The following is a 16,670-nucleotide window of genomic DNA, read 5'->3' as shown; positions in this document are numbered from 1 at the left end:
ATGAATAATCAGGAGGACTTTAGTCCACCTTTTAAAACTGCCTGTGCATTCAGAAAGTATTTTTACTTTCCAGTCCTCATAAAAGAGTTGGAAAACGCTCCTGCATTTTTCTTAGTGATGGTTCATTTACTTTAATTTCAACAATGAAAATGCATACTTCAAACCTTCACTGGTAAGCAAAAATACAACGCAGCTAAGATGCAACTGCTGTTCCCACAAACCCAACTACACAGTAAATAAAACTTTTTAATTTTTTTACATAAACCAGAAAAATTGTCTGTTTTACCTGAAAACTTCAACAAAACGAATTAGCAGAGGAATGTTTAGCCCAGAAACACTGCAACCTTAACATAGCTCCAATAATTTGCCACTGTATTCCTAAGGCCACTGAAAATCTCATAAAAATAAAGAAATGTTTTCATTATACAGCCTTGTTTTCTACTGGTCGAACCACTACTCACTACAGAAAGTGCAGAGCATTGTCAGGGTGACAGAGCTATACACAGAAGGGCAGGCAATCTCTTAAAGATGCTTTAAAAAAAAAAATTAAATCTGAGGAAACCATTGGTGCCCCCATATACTATGACATGAACATGACTCACAGGAGTAGTCATCAGACTGACCTCTATTTTCCCAAATTCTCTCACAGGGCCAGCCAGCCTCCATAGACTGCTGTTAGATGAGCTGCCTCTCAGTGCTTGGGGACACAAGAATTTAGCATTTCAAACCAAGGTTTTCAAGCTAACAGTACTTTAAGTCTTTAAAGTCGGACTCAAAATTGAGCTAGCAACTTTGCCTGTTGGATGCAAAACAATGGAAATCCAGCTCATCCATGGCCGTGTTGGCTCTGCTGTACCAACAGCAATAAATTTTTTTGTCAATAAACGGATCAGACATGACTCAGAGGGCAGTGACACACAGTAGCTAGTGCCGTTTCATAGCTAATTTTATGACTATAATCCATTTCCCACAGCTACCGTTACAATCAGCACCTAATTTCAGGGGTTGACTTCTGCCATGCGTTGAGGGTCACTGTGCATTGGGCAGATTAACCACTTTCCATGTGACATAAATTTAGCAAGTTAAAATACTAGCCTCATACTGAGATGCTGGTCAGCCACATAACTTTACCAGCCTGCCCCTCTTCAGGACATTACAGTTAAATAGTAATAAGTAAATACAGATGCAGTATGTTCTTACTTATTGCAGTAGTATGTGGAGATTGGGGGTGCACTCTGCAAAGCACCATCCAAATAACAGAAGACAATCTGCATTCTCAAAATAATTAAACTGCAAGTTAGATACGATCTGAGACTACTGATGTAATCTATCCATAAGAAGTTACTTCCTCCTTGCATTCAAAATAATCAGTTTTATCCCGAGTTTTAAAAGCATTTCCAGTTCAGTTTGATTTTTCATCCAGATATTATAGGCAACAAAGTTTTAAAAATACATGCATTGCAAGGACATTTAACAGCACCCAGATGTCCACCTACCTTTACTAACAGAGAGAGTCAGCAGTAACAAGTCCCTAAAATTATCTACTTGCATGAAATTGTGTTCTGGATTATTACTGGGAAAGTACTGGAGACCATTTTTCAAAATCAAGCCTGTATATTCCACAGAAACAGGTTTCGCTTTTACCTCTGAGGAATACAAATATGCAGTGTTTTTGTTCTCTGCAGCTCAGTGATTTACTGGCATGCCTCTTCCCATAAAATATTTGCATATATCTGAGAGTCAAACTGTTCTGATACATTCTGTGTTTGCCAGGAAGTGAACGCTTCAGTTCAGTGTAACTGAACATTTAAACAAGGACAGGCACCAGGACAAATGGCAGTGTAATTAACATACCAATGAAGAGCCAGTTGTTAATTACTATCCATTTCAGGCATTTTGTATGAGCAACTTACCTGAAAAGCCTTCCCATCTGCATGCTGGCAAAGCCCGTAATTAAACAATTCAACACCCCTTTTGCTTGATTAGGGAAAAAATTATAATTATTTTATATTACTCTATTTGTCACATACAGTTGACATGTAGATGAGAAAAACTGCAGCAGCCCAAATCTAAACATTTAAAATGAATGTTATGAGCTGTCCTTGAACAAAACAGCAACATATATACATCTAGGGCATCTAGATGTAAGCTAATACAGGCTCCTAATTTTAGTCAACTGATTATACCTTACGGTACCTGCTGGGTTACATGGAAGGCAGCACAGTTGCTACTTGAAACAGAGAAAAGTACTTTTCTCTAAGGGGGGCTTCAGATGCTACCTACAGAATGGAATCTGAATTTATAAGCTGTTGAAAGACTTGGGAGCAGCACCCGTACAATGCCAGGATTCATTTACATTTAAACAACGGTAACTGAGAAGTCAATACATAGCTCAGCATAGCACCACAGTTAAAATATGGTCAGAAAGGTAGAGGCATGTAAGTGGAAAGCAGGACTGAAACTGTAGGACAGAAATACTAAAGACAGGCAAAATGGAAATAAAAGCTGACAAAAAAGAGAGGCAGCAGAAAGTTTAGAAACATTCATCAATATGTAGAGTATCCAAAACAAAGGATTTCTCTTTCTCCCTGTGCAGATGGCTTTGCCCAAGGAAGACTAGCGTGCTTTGGGTACAAAAAAAGGAAATTACATCTATCTTGAAAACAGCTTCTAATTCGTTAGCCATTGCATGACTACGGCCATTAATCCATGTAAACAATAAAACCAAGATCCATTTGAAATTTTGACTATCCAAATTAAAGTTTGAATCAGCTCTTGTTAAAAAACTGGCATTCTATGTTTGGTACTGAAGTTTCAAACCATGCAATTTACGCACTTTAAAGGCCAGATTTTGCTGAAATCCTGTAACATTTTCTGACAAAGTAGTTCCTTCTGGAGTAACCAAAAAGTGGGTATTTGGTCCATGTGGGTTTATTCAATCAATTAATTTCAATTTGGATTTTTATTTTAAACAATCAAAGACAATGATTAATTTTTTGAAGGCTTTTGTTTGCTAACAATGTGCATCTATCTTATTTGTAGTAAAATCAGAAGCTAACTAAACTGTACAAATGCAGCCTTAGAAAATTTTTTTCCTCATTTGACAGAATGATTGATACAGATGAGGTGACAGGAAACGCTTTACATCTGAACAAAGGAAATACTGTTAGCAAGAAGTAAACTGTACCAATTGTTTATACAGCAAGCACTCATCCAAGATTTCTGAAATTTCAAATTTTTTGCCTGTATCATCCAGAAAATCTATTTTTTTGCACAAATTATCTTACAGAATGGGTGAAGGAGCATCTCTATCTTTGCAAATTTCTTTCCCACATAACCTGTATTGAGCACACTCTTACAGTCAAGAAAGGAACGTAGTTTGAGTTGGTATCTGCACGCTTCTGCACCCAAGGCAGCGTCTCTGCGCTCCACAGTGCTGGCTAGACAGAACAGCTCATCCAGAGCTGATTCATCTATCTCTAAATACTGCTGGCCACCCAAAGACACTTTGCTATAGATAGACTGGAAAATCTGCCAGAGATCTACAAGACCTGAGATCTAAATTCCCATGTCTTAAACTCAGGAACCTTCTTTCCTTTTTCTTTTGCAAATTTTAATAACATTGTACTTTCTGCGGGTAGCACTAAATTAATGCATTTTCCATTCTTACTTGTCAGTTATGAAGCAGTAAGCCCAAAAAAATTACCCTAAACGACACACATATCTGATCTTCACAAGCCATTTAAGCTTAATCTCCGAATACATCTTCATAATGACAGTCCCATTTCTGTCCTCTTAATAATAATAATCACTACATCAACAGTGTTATTTTGCCTTGACTGTTTTGAAAAGGCTATTTTTTTCCTTTGCTACCTAATCTCTATAGCAATTTTTCTTACTGGAAAGAAAAATCAGCAATACCATCTGGTATTACAGAAATCAGCAATATCTGCTTTGTTTTGCATTTTTATTAAGAGGCATGGGGAAACATTATTCTATTTGAAAAAATATTTGGAACCAACCACAAGCTACATATGCAAATTTTAAATAAATATTCTGTGATAGAAGAGATATCCTGAAATCTTCTGTATGCTCTATATATTAGAAATATCAAAAAATGTGATTTCTTCAACGCAAGTTACTGTCTGGTACACAGTCCTGAAGGACAAAATATTACCACAGAACAATTCAAGAGGCACTATCATCTCATACCACAGTTTGACTGAAATAAGGACCAATTCTGCAGTAAGAAAGATATGAAAATAGGAGAAGATTATCTGCCATTTAAACCTCCCATTTGCTAATGAGTGTTCCATTTTTGAGACCTTTGTTTTAACATTATCTTAGAAAGAAGACTACTTTTTTTTCTCCCAGAAACATCAGAGCCCATTATAACCTCCATCACTAGAACACTCCATTTACTCCTCAGGATGCTGTTAAATTGATTTTGGAGTTTACTGGATAGTCTACATTGTAATGAAGGGCAAAGCTGTTACTACTGTAGCAATAAAACACAACAACTTTTGGGCTCTGAGTTGAATAGAAAATTTTGAAATCTAAATCACTGAAGTAAACTTTTTTTAAATCATCGATTTCAAAGCTGTACAAACACTAAAGAAAATGGCAGGATTGACAACTTCAGAAAGCCAATTCTTTTTCAGAATATGGAACAGATACTACGCAGTGTGGCCCTTTCATCTAGGGATAAGTCATCAGGAAGAGCTGAAAGGATACAACCAGTTATTTCACATCACCTGATCAAGGCAGAAAGCCAGATTGGAACTCATCACCCAAGACCAAGTAATGTCTCAGGAAAAGAAAATGCTGAATTCATTAAGGGTTTTATGTTTTCATCCCAACTTGGCTAATATAAGAATCACCACATCATGTACTGCACTCAAGTTAAGCAAAATTTGACCCCAAAGTAGCAACAGTTATGGACAAGTTTGCATTCCAAAAGTATATACATTTAAAACAGACATAGCACTAAGTTACTTTGTGGCAAGCAGTAATTTATGAAATGCTTGCTACACCTCCACAATTTTTTTGTTCTTAAATCCCATTTAATATGCCAATCTTATTTCAGGAGGAAATAAATTAACTCTGATGCTTTGTGCCAATGCAGATGAGCTTCCCACACACCTGTATTGTGTTTCACACTTCAGTTAGTCATCCAGATTACGACAAACGAACAAAGTACTTCTAACCAGATCCCATTCCCAAGGCTGAGCATGCAGGACGAGGAAGAAAGAAGACTATCTCACAAAGTCCCCCAGTTCTGTCAGTGCGATGTCCAGTTGCAGCTATGGACGAACACCCTCACCAGAAAGAGCTATCAGTTTAGATCCAACACAGCCCAGGAAGCCCACAGAGGTGGCCTTACCCCCATCACAATTCGGTCCCTGACACTGCAATTCCAGTGAGCCCTAGCCAGGACAGGCTGCAAATTGCTCCCACTCCCATGAACTTTCATAACTCAAACTCTCCATTAAAAAAAGAACAGTGGGAAAATGGATAAATCTGCATCTAATACGAGAGAGAAGATGATGCTGCAAAGCAGTGCATGGTTCTGTACCAGGAGATCCCATGCTGAAAGACCTTTACATCCAGAATTACAGAACACCCAGCTCTTCCTTCTCTGCTAATCCCCATTCCACTATCTAGAATATGACTAAAATCACTTGTATTTGTATTGTGGTAGCTGCAAGTTAATGTCCTGCCTAAATTATCAACTGTTATTAGAACCCCAGACAATTGCTTAATAAAAATTTAATCATATTGTAATTTCTAATCATCATTAAAGATACTTAACAAGTTAATCTCTCTATTGTGCTCCCCTAACATTGCAGATCAGAAAGTCAACTGGCGTAAGGTTGCACAGCTTCACCAATACTAATAGGGCTCCTTTCACATTACTCCAGCTGAGGATCTGGCCCCAAGAGAAAACAGCAGTATTAAAATCCTCTCGCTACAGCTTTTGATTGTTTCCCTGCACTGCTTTGCAGTTAGTCCAAAAAAAGTAACAAAAGCAACAGATTAGGACTTAAAAAAACCCACTGCATAAATCAAGGTATTTCATGCAGCTCTACCTTTGGCTGTCCGTGGTAGAGCAAACACAGCACTACAGATCGAAGGTCTCCTCTCCTCACCTGTTCACAGCTCAAAAACTCCTCATTTTGACTTCACCCATGCATAGCTACATTTGTCTGACAGCAACGCTCACGCACAGAAAACGTAGGAGGATCATTAACAGTCAGTGAGTTTGTCTTTCGGCTCAGATCTGTTCCAACTGCCTAGACAAGGAGTGAAATGATGCTCTGTAACCTCAGCCTTGCAGAAGTAGGTACTAGTTCACTTCAGCTAACCAACACGTTTCCTCATCCTTCCGGAGGACCTGCGATCTGTGCTTCGGAGCTTGAGGACCACTGTGAGTCAACTTTAACTGTGTCACAGCGTTGCACAGCGATGCATACAGCCAACACATTTGGCTCTCATTTCTCCCATATTTTTTTAATGCTTCTTCAATAATCCCATAACACTCTCTAAATTCACAGAGTGGTCATAGGAGAACAGCTTGGAAGCCCTACTCTGAGGCTGCTCTGCGGTGTGTGCATACCATACCTCCTGCAACCACATCTTTTTGTGGCTTCAGCTGCAGGCAGGTGGAAACAGAAAGCTGAATTGGTTGGTGTGAACGGGCCGCCAGGCTCTGCTGTAATTCAGCAGTTTCAGCATAGACCTCTAAGCAGTCAGGGCTGTTCCTTCAGGGTGTAGCTTGGAGGAGCAGGTAGGAGAATGGCAAACCAAAACAAAGTCAAAAAAGGCCGTTTGTACCCCACTTTGTCCACAAAACAGCTCTCTGACTCTAGCTGTGTGAACATGCAATGAAACTCTCCATTATCATGCACGACATGGTATCCTGGAAGCTAAATAATATTCATTGAATAACCTTTCATTAAATATTGATTTTCATTTAATATGTAGAATTCTGACATTAAAACTTAATCTGATTGGCAAAGATCTGTTCCTGCTTACTTTATTGACACTTACTGAACCAAATTAATTGTTTATATCATAATATTTACTTTCAGGATGACAGCTACACAACCAACTACAGCAGGATTTAATCTAAAGAACAACCTTTAAACATTAGTTGGAATTTACTCAAGCAAGCCCTTAATTGTCAGAACTGAACCCAACTCTACGAAAAATGACAAAATGTGATCAGATATTAAAACTGGAATCCACCTTTGATAGAAATACTCTTCACTAGTATTGAGCCCAGTGCAAGGTCTGTTGTCCCACTTACTTTTAGTGTCAGATACTTGTTTATCCAACACTAAGTTGATCCAAGTACATCTCCAAAATATGCACTACGGTATTTCATCCAAACCCATTTTACTCTATCACGCAGTCAACAAAACAGACGTTGCATCTCATGGACATGTAACACAACGTCAGGGAATGTCTTCCTTCACAAAAACTACAAAGAGAAAACCTTTGTAAGTTTCTTCTCTTAATAGAGGCAGTAACAGAAAATATTTATAGCATCCTTTGGCAAGAAAACAAACACATGGCAAAGACCCTCCACACACTGAGGTGCCCTGCGTCAGTTTCAACACCCTGTTTTGTTCCAAGCAATGCTTCGCAAGCTGGTTTTGCTTCACGACAATAAATCTGGCCGATGTACCGGCAGGAAAACCAAACATTCCTACCAATTCCCAGGGCAGACACAGGTCTGCACGGTGCGGCCGAAACCTGCTGCTGCCCCAGCGCCGCCCTGCCCGCCCGCCTGCGGCCGGGGACCGCGTCCTCTCCTTCCCTGCCCTATGGCCCGTATGCTTATGCACAACTGTTCACTTCGGCGGCGCCTACACCCAACGGCAACAACCCGGCGTCAGAGCTGAGGCTGCAGCCGGAGACACCCGCCAAGGGCTCCCGGCTCTCGGGCTCGACGCGGTCCCCGGGCGGGCGGGCGGCTCCTGGCCTGGGGCGGCCCGGCTCTCCCCGCCGCCGGCGCCGCGCCCCCTCCGGCCCGCGTACCCCCGCCGACCCGCGGGACGAGCCCGGGGGCGCAGGGGAGAGCGGCGGGGGCTGCCCGCCCTCAGGGCTGCGGGGACCGCGCCGTCCCCAGGGGCGGGTGTGTGCCTACGGCGGGGCGGGGGGACGGGACGTGTTGTGCGGCGGGGCCACATGGGACGAGACGGACTCCCTGCAGCGCAGGGGGCGACGGCAGCAGCAGCTACTCACCGGGAGGGTTTACCGCCGCCGGCGTTGCCATCTTGTCTCTGAGAAGAATTAAGACAAATGCAAGAGGGGAGGAGGGATGCTCTGAGCAGCCCGGGGGAGGCGGGGGAGGGGAAGGCGGCCGGCGCCAGGGCGGGCGGGCCGGGAGGCGCGGGGGCGGCGGGCTACTCCCGCCCCGGGGCCCGGCGGCGGCGCTCCCCGCTCCGTGCGGGGCGGCCCAAGATGTCCGATGGCCCCCGCGCCGCGTCTGCTCATGCGCCGCGCTCAGTGAGCATGTGCCGGGCGGCCGCACATGTGCGCTGGGCCCGCGTCCGCCGGCGCCCCGGCGGGACCCCCCCGCGCCTCGCCCCGCAAGGACCACGGCGAACGTGCCCTTCGCACCGGTCCCAACCCAGCCGCCCCCCTCGGGGCTCGAACCGGCGGCCCCAGCGCGCGCGGCTCCTCACAGGGCGCCGGCTCCGCTGAGGGAGAGGTCTCTGGTGGAGGCCCGCGGGCTGGCGCTTGGGGTGCTGCCCGCCGCCCCCCAAACTGAGGGCAGGCGCTTGGGGTGCTGCCTGCGGCCACCTGAAGCGGGAGGGGTGGTTGGGGCGCTGCCCCTGCCCCCGAAACAGAGAGGGGGAGGTTGGGGTGCAGCTTACTGTCACCCGAAACTGAAGGCACCGCTGAGGGGGTGCAGGAGGGGAGCCATTAGACAACGTTACCACTATCCCTGTTGTCCCCACACGATGACATCCCTTCTCCCCTGAGGTGGGGACGTTCTCTGGGAGATGGAAGTGGGACGGAGCCCCATGAGTCTGTACGCTTCTGCCGCTTCCTCTGCTTTGGGGTTCAGGAGTGCCATTTCTGTGGGTCCCTGGGATCAACACACACGCTGACGTGGAGCGGGCGTTCAGCTCAGTCAAGCGTGAGGTGAGCCCTCGAGCTTTTGGGGGGAAAAGAGGAGCCGTGGTGTCATCTTCAACGTCACAAATACGCTAAGCTCCTGTCTGACTGTGAGATGGAGGACTTGGTGCTTCAAATGGCTAGTGCTGCACATCTTAGTCCTTTGTTAATAACACTAATTTCCTGGAATTACAAAGGAAAATGTAGTAACTCTTTGGAGTTCTTTTAAAAAATACCCAGGAATTCAGAGACAGGTCATTCTGTGCTCCTCTGGGTGGAGTTTAGGAATTGTACCATATGCCTCTAAAACCCGTGGTTTACCTCACACTGTGCTCACAAGCTATGGAGTGCAGCTGAACAACTGATCCTTTGTAACTCGCTCAGCTCGCATTTTAAGGCTTTCCATTACAAACACAAGGACTAAAAACACACTTTCAATTAAATCTGACATTTTTCTCATAATCTCATAACTCAAGTCTTTAAAGGGAAAAAACCCCAGCATCACAGAATTAACAAACTGCAAGATTTGTGAAAAGCCACCACTGTACTAACTCCAGCAGTCACGTGTGGTATTTATGTAATACTGAAGAAAACTAAAAAAAATTTTGATGGCTTTCTCACACCCCTGGAATGCTGCAAAGGCCTGTTAATCTTTAAACGCCTCCCATAGCTGTGCTCAGTTGCCCTGAACAGCCCTGCTGAAGTTAATGGAAGCACTCAAAATGAAAAGTTGCAAATCAATCCCTTGCTTTGCTGAATAAGTAACCTGAAACAGTTTAGCCATTAAGATGTAAATTGGCAGAAAGATGGAGAAAGCATGGAGGCTGTGTTTACTCATTTCCTGCAGATGAGTTTAATCAGAGTAGCGTCAAAATGCTCCCACTTATCTACAAAGTTTACTTTATCTTTGATTTACTGTGCTTTTGCCTATCAGATGTTGAGCTGTTTTCCTAAGCATCTTACTGCTTTACTGCCTCCTGATGCTGTGGAGTTTTGGATGCTCAGCAGGCAATCTTAATTCTTATCTTAAGGCATTTACCCTGCTAATACTAGAAGACTGTGTTAATATCAGCAATTTTGTAAATACAGCCTATTTCCATTCAGATAAAGTGTTGCTGTGATTTGAGAGAACCTTGGTCACAGTATTTCTAGATTCTTACCTTTAATGGGGAAAGCAGCATTCGGAGTAGCTTGTCCTGCTGCAGGAAGCAGGTCATAGCTCAATTCCTTTAGGTTTCTATAAAGTCTCGTGTTCAAATTGCACAGGTAATCCTACTGCTCGTGAAAGCTTTTCCATGAGCCTCCATTATGTCAAGTTACATACATGCATAAAGGCTAAGGGGCCAAACCCCTAATACTATAATGTTAGTAAAATACCCTATAAAACCATCATTTATAGCATTAGGCACTTCTGAAGAGTGCTCTGAAGATATTTACAAGTATTCATGGGTTAAACCTTATCTGTCTCTTACCAGAAAAGCATTAATATTTCTTATTTCATTTCTATTTTAGAGATAAGGGAGCCACCCTGGAAGAAACAAACCTAGAGAGATCTGACAGTGCGCTGTCATAGCTTTCGACAGACGGATGGAATAAGCCATACAACGACTGAATATAAACCAATGAAACCATTCAACTGTGCGTGCTGTCCCCTTGCGTAATATCCCATGAGACATTAGATTAGCCCAGAAAGAGCACATTACAGCCAGTATATTTGGTATTGCGCTCCGCCTAAATAAGACCTTAGGGCTTAGAATGGAACACGTTCTGTCAAATCTACTGTGATTCAGACATAATTATGCAAATAAAGCTGCTTTTCTTTTTTGTTTGGTGTGAGCTTTGTTGACTTCCTCCATTCAGTTCCACACGCAATTCTTTGTTCACTTAAATAGATTGAGAAATGAGATTGATTTTCTCTCATCCCCACCTTCTCTATCTTAATAGGCAGTATTAGCAAGTCTTTCAGAATCCCTGAAATAATTCATAAATGAATGGAACTATTCTCTGTTTATCTGTAATAAACTACTTCCTTGCTAACTCATCCTGAGCCTTTCCATATCTGTGGTGAGATCTGAAACACTGGTAACTGAAGAGAGAAGCCATCCCTGCTCTTAAAATTACGTTCTGGTGATGGTGGAAATGCATGCTCTCTGTTTTGCTTTCACTGTAATACAAAGAACACATGCACAGTAAAGCATGGAATCAATCTAGTTACTCAATTCCCGTTTCTCCAAGTTCGTGCCAAGCTGTGTACCTTGAAAGACTAACCCCTGTGGAATGGGGTTCCTCAGAATGAAAGGTCTACCCTTGCTCTTGCTGAGAGATTAAACAGTGCTATATCAACACCAAGTGCAAAATATAATGCATGTGGAAGATAGCACTATGCAAAATTTTTACTGTTCGTGTGGCACAACGGGGGGTGCTTCACTTACCATATTAATATAATTATGAACACGTGTTGACATGATGTGTAGCAACAGGAAAGTAAACGAATTAAGAAAAGTGATTTTTATCTCAACCTTGTTATTATGTACCAGAGAATGCCTGTTAGGTGTCTTTACAATGATTGTTTCCAATTTAGAGGTCTATTATCACTGATAGTAGTGCTCAGCATACGTGTGTATTCTGCATCTTGGCACTAGAGCTCGAAATAGATCAGTTGAGCCCTGCAGAATACTGTAACTGCTTTTCATTAATGCCTTTCCTTTGAAAGTTCAGCACTGGCCTGCAAATTGGAAAACCTGGACATGTACCGCTATGTATTTTCATCCCATGCCATGAACTAATAATTTCCAAAAGATTTTTATTTCTTTTAAATAGAGGAAATGGGGGGTGGGTATTATTTCGTTTGAAAAACTGAAGTCTTTCCAAGATGGTTTACTCCATGTGACTCAGTAAAGTCCAGAAACAAAAAACACCAAAAAAATGGTAATAAATTGAAGTGAATGAGAATATGTGTTCAGTGTCAAAAATGGATAAAAAAGGTCTTCAGCTTTTCTTATCAACTTACAACAATTCCACCTTAACAGAATTGAAAACCGAGGTCTGAAACCTTGAACCTACAGGTCCCCGATAGAATTTTCTTTTCTGAGTACACGAAGAAGCTAAGTGAATTTTCAGACATTTTAATCCAGTATAATCAAAACCAGGGACATTTAAGTCTCATACTTTAATAAGACCTCCTAGCTACATTCTTTAATCTGTATTTTCATTGTAATCGAGTTAATATATTTCACCCAATTCATCCAAAAGTCTTTCATACTTCGGAATGAGTATGATATATGTATATTAAGGAACCCCATCCATCCAAGTACTCGGAACTGGAACATTACGTGCCCCTTTTAATTTGTTTCGTCACATGTGGATGACCACACTCGCCTAAATAAGCTATAGAGAAAATGATGAAATGTAAAACATGAACTATCATAGGAAGGTCTTAAAAGCATTTGCTAAGGAAATTACAACCTTGTTCTTTAAACTATCCTATATAATTTAAGAGAAAATTGTATTCTTCCTATAAAATGCAATAAAATACTTTGATAAGAATGTGAAAGTTATATTAATCTCTGTTCAGTCCTGGAGGTATAGAAATGTAATTTCTGTGATGTTCTCTATAGTTATTGCTGTTAAATTCTGCAGTCGTTTTCCTTTAGGGAAAATGACACTGAGTATTAAAGAAACCCTCCTTTAGGTGAAATGTCTGTGGCAGGAGTCCTCTTACCTAAGAAATGTAACCTTTTACCTAAGAAATGTAACCAAGATCAGACAAGTATTCCTATGCTAGTAGAAGTATGGACTAGGAACCAAACACGTGGGTATTTATCTATTAACTTCAGCTCTATCATTTCAAGCTGCTTCTAAGTTTGTATAAATTTAACCGTGTATTAACAAACAAAATTTAAACAATGAAACTTGAATATCAAGCCTAAGAGAGGAATAGCTGGTGCAAACACACTAAACCATAACTTGTTTTCTTTACAATGTTTACTAAGCAGATTTTATTTTATTTTATTTCCTGATACTAACATCACTCGCTGGCAGAAAATAGACATCATTAAGCTGATAGAGGCTGTTGGTGGTTACCTCAGGCAGAACTGACCACATAGCATATAGGAATATAGTTTTCACAGTGCATACCTAATTACATCCCTGAAACCATTCTGTGAAGCAACGGGGTGAAAAACAAAGAGCTATAAACAATACTGGTCTACCAAAACTCCAAGACAAGAACAAAAAGATGGATCCCAGAAATAGCACTGGGGCCTGAATCAGCAAACTGACACAGAAGTCAGAACTACATGCACCAAGCCTTTTTCCCCAAAATGCCATGTTTCTTACTTTGAAATAAAATAAAAGCTAATTCATTTGAAGGGATGTGTTTCTGGTGCATTTTAATCAGGATATTATGATTTAAAGCATGAAGTGAGCGAGAACCTGTTGGGTTGGAGACATAGAAATGGAGTTCCAAGTCAGTGGATAGTCCTGAACATCTTTATCCCTTTCCACCTTCAGAAATACGGGACTGAGCCGAATTCTGCAGAAACAAACATGCACATCACTGTTACCTCCAGCAAGGTGAAGGCTTTCTTTAACAATTTTGCCACTGTGTGGCATCCCCCCAACTCACTAGTCCTATAATACAAGCTGGAGTAAAAAATTAGTCAGTTCATTAAAAATGAGCAGTAAAACCAGAGCTGATGGAAAAGACCTTTTTTCACTAACTGCTCAGGGTGGGACCAAACTGCCAGTTTCCCAGATTCCTGCTGCCCCATCTGCTCTATGTCTATGCAATAAAACGTAAACATTCAAGAAAAGTAACTTCTACTCATCTTGACAAAAGTATTTAATTTCTTGATTCATGATTTCTAGTTTTACAATATTTCTAGAATGGATCTGTCTCTAATCCACAAAAGATTGATACATTGTGACACACAGTAAAACTAACAGTAGGACCAAGACACGTTTACATTTTTGGCAATGCAGTTTGAAAAGTATACTTTAAGAACATTAGAAAAATACTGCCAACTTGGTGAAGGACTTTGCCTTGTTTGAAATGAGAATTTATGAAAAGTATTTTGGTAAGTTTTATAAACAACATTTTATCCTCTTTACGGAGTTTTCTTTATCTCATCAGAGAGATTTACTGAGGATCATAAGCTGCAAAAAGACTAAAATGGCAGAAAATCTCTCACGGTTAATTGCAACAAAACCATCTGAGTCCATGAGACATAGAAGGCAATCTGTGTCCTAAGGAAAATAAGAAATTATGAGGAATCTGAAGCATGCTGTGCAATTTCAGTTGAGCACAGGACAGCTGGGAAAAAACCAAATATGTGAAGGAAGTAACTGTCTGATATTAGAATATGCTCCTTCTCTGCTTTCTTTGGCCCCTCTTTCTCCAGCTATGCGAGATAACAATTTCCAAGAACCATAAAGGAGAACAGAAACACAAGCATTTAATTGTCTTATAAATTGAATTATGATTTATGACAGGTTTTACATTTCACAAGTAAGATATTATGCAAATTCTCAGAAGACCCTTTCATTTAAAAGCTTGCACAAAATATTTTTGGTAACTCAAATAGACAAACTGAACACGTGTACCTGTGTCTCAAAGACCAGACAGTACATGCTTAATTATGTTCAAAAGTCTAATCCCCGAGTTATGGAATGCAGCATAATTCATTTCTACATTAGCAAGTGTGCTTTAAAAGTGATGGAGCATCCCTTACCATATGGTTCTTGCATTTGCATTAACAAAGAAGGAACAACCATCTTGAATATTTTAATAGCTGGATATATAGCCACAGATAATTTTTCTTTCTCATCCATCCTTCCAGATCAGCTCAAATATAATCTAATTCTTTTACTGTATCTGCTAACATATAAAAATAAAAGTGTATTAGTATACTTATGTTAAAAACAATTGCCAGTATATAACAACTAATCAGACTGAAGATCCACCTGGCCAAGCATTTTGTTTCTGACAATGTCCACTAGCTCTGAAATGCTTGAGAAAAGAGGGTAAAGACAAGGCAAATACTGAGTTATACTTCCCTCTGCTGTACTCTTGCAGCTTCCAGCAAACTGCGACTAAGGGAATTTGTGCAGTAGGAGGTTTCATCTGCATAATTATAACCCCTTGTAGCATTAGCCCAGTGTTCTGAATTAATTGTAAAATGTCACATCAATTAATTTCTATCCAGCTGGGCTGGATCATGTATTGATCCCCTCAAACAGGAGGCTAAGTGTCAGGATTTTAAAAACAGTGGAGTGATAGAGTTGGCACACAGATTCCTGTTTCGTAGCTGCATCTTTTGGGGTAGGAGATAATGGTACAGTGCAAATAGCACTGCAAGGCACACTGGGATGAATGCTTATAAGAAGAAGACTGTGGAATAGCAATGCCTAGGGTGTGTGCTTTGAACTGGACAAAACAGTAGGGAAATGTGTCACAAAATATCCTGGTATCCAGAGATTGAAATGCATTTTACCGTGTTCATCTCATCTGAATTCACTACGCGTGAGTGTTTCACATTCACAAAGTTTTGTTGAGGATAAGGCTCCTGGGCAATATTAGGCAAATGCATTTTGGGCGTTTGGAAGCTGGAAAATAAGCATCTTCCTTTTCCCACTCATCTTTGTCTAAGAAAAAAGAAGAAAAAGTAGATAGCTGATTCACAATTCAGTCACCGTACTGCAAAACACACTGCCATGAGGGCTGGGATGATACTTTGGGCTTTTCCTGTTTGGCTAGCAGACCAATTCACTCTTCTGGAAGAGCCACTTAACTACCTCTCCAGAGCAACGTTTTCCCTGAGTGTGCATGGAATTCACTCCAGGGCAGCGTGCTCACAACAAACTTGGAAAGGAAATACCTTTAAAGCTTTGCTGGTGGGATGTAAGCAGGACATTTGTTTTTCATCCTGCCTCTTTCATGATATATTTTATCCTGTCCATTGTTGTGAGGCAGAAGGACAGATAAAGACAGAGAGACCAGAAGAAGAATGGCGATTAGTGACTGATTCTTCAGAGCCTGAGCTATCATTTTGTAATGTGATGTTTACTGGTTTTGTCAGGGATTTCCCATTCTAAGCACGTTGTGCTTCACCTCAAAGTTACAATCTATCAATTAGAGTATTGAACGGTGATGGAAGGCAAAATCAGAGAACAGGATTTTCGAGAAATGCCCTTGGTGTATTGGAGCTATAGAGGAGCACAGAGGTTATGCTAATTCCCAAACCCCAGTGGGGAGGATATTGAGGCTACGCAGCTGAATCTGGCTGGACAGGGCTACACGTCTTCCCCCATGCTACAATTACATTGCCAGCATCTGTGGCGGTGACTGCTTGATGGAGACAGACCGGAGCACTGAGCAAGTGCAGGAGGGAGCTATGTGAAATGTGGTTAGCCAGAGCCTAAGTAATAATATGGGATCAAGGAAAGTAACACCCCCAGCACTTCCTGGAATGGTGCTGGACACAGCTGATCCTTGTCTAAATTTGCCTTTAATCATACTCATCATCAGTCTAATGTTTCCT

The 16,670-nt window shown here is 41.4% G+C and overlaps 1 protein-coding gene across 5 annotated transcripts in view; it reads right to left on the bottom strand.

Moving 5' to 3' along the window:
• Positions 1-8,483, bottom strand: part of ARNT2 (aryl hydrocarbon receptor nuclear translocator 2) — a 104,949-nt gene extending 96,466 nt beyond the window's left edge. Inside the window, exons 1-2 of one of the 5 annotated variants that reach the window (XM_074880372.1) lie at positions 8,251-8,308; positions 7,310-7,483 (exon numbers count right to left, since the gene is read on the bottom strand). Coding sequence is in view for 4 of the 5 variants with exons in the window: in XM_074880374.1 (XP_074736475.1) it covers positions 8,251-8,281 (31 nt within the window). In the remaining variant the exon portion in view is untranslated. Of the gene's footprint in view, positions 1-7,309; positions 7,484-8,250 lie in introns of all 5 variants that reach the window. The other 4 variants (XM_074880374.1, XM_074880371.1, XM_074880373.1 and 1 more) reach the window with 4 other exon arrangements.
• Between the last annotated feature and the right edge of the window lie 8,187 nt (positions 8,484-16,670).

This window comes from Strix uralensis, chromosome 11 (genome assembly GCF_047716275.1).
Source record: "Strix uralensis isolate ZFMK-TIS-50842 chromosome 11, bStrUra1, whole genome shotgun sequence".
NCBI lineage: Eukaryota > Metazoa > Chordata > Aves > Strigiformes > Strigidae > Strix > Strix uralensis.
This window is presented reverse-complemented; position numbering and strand designations above follow the sequence as displayed.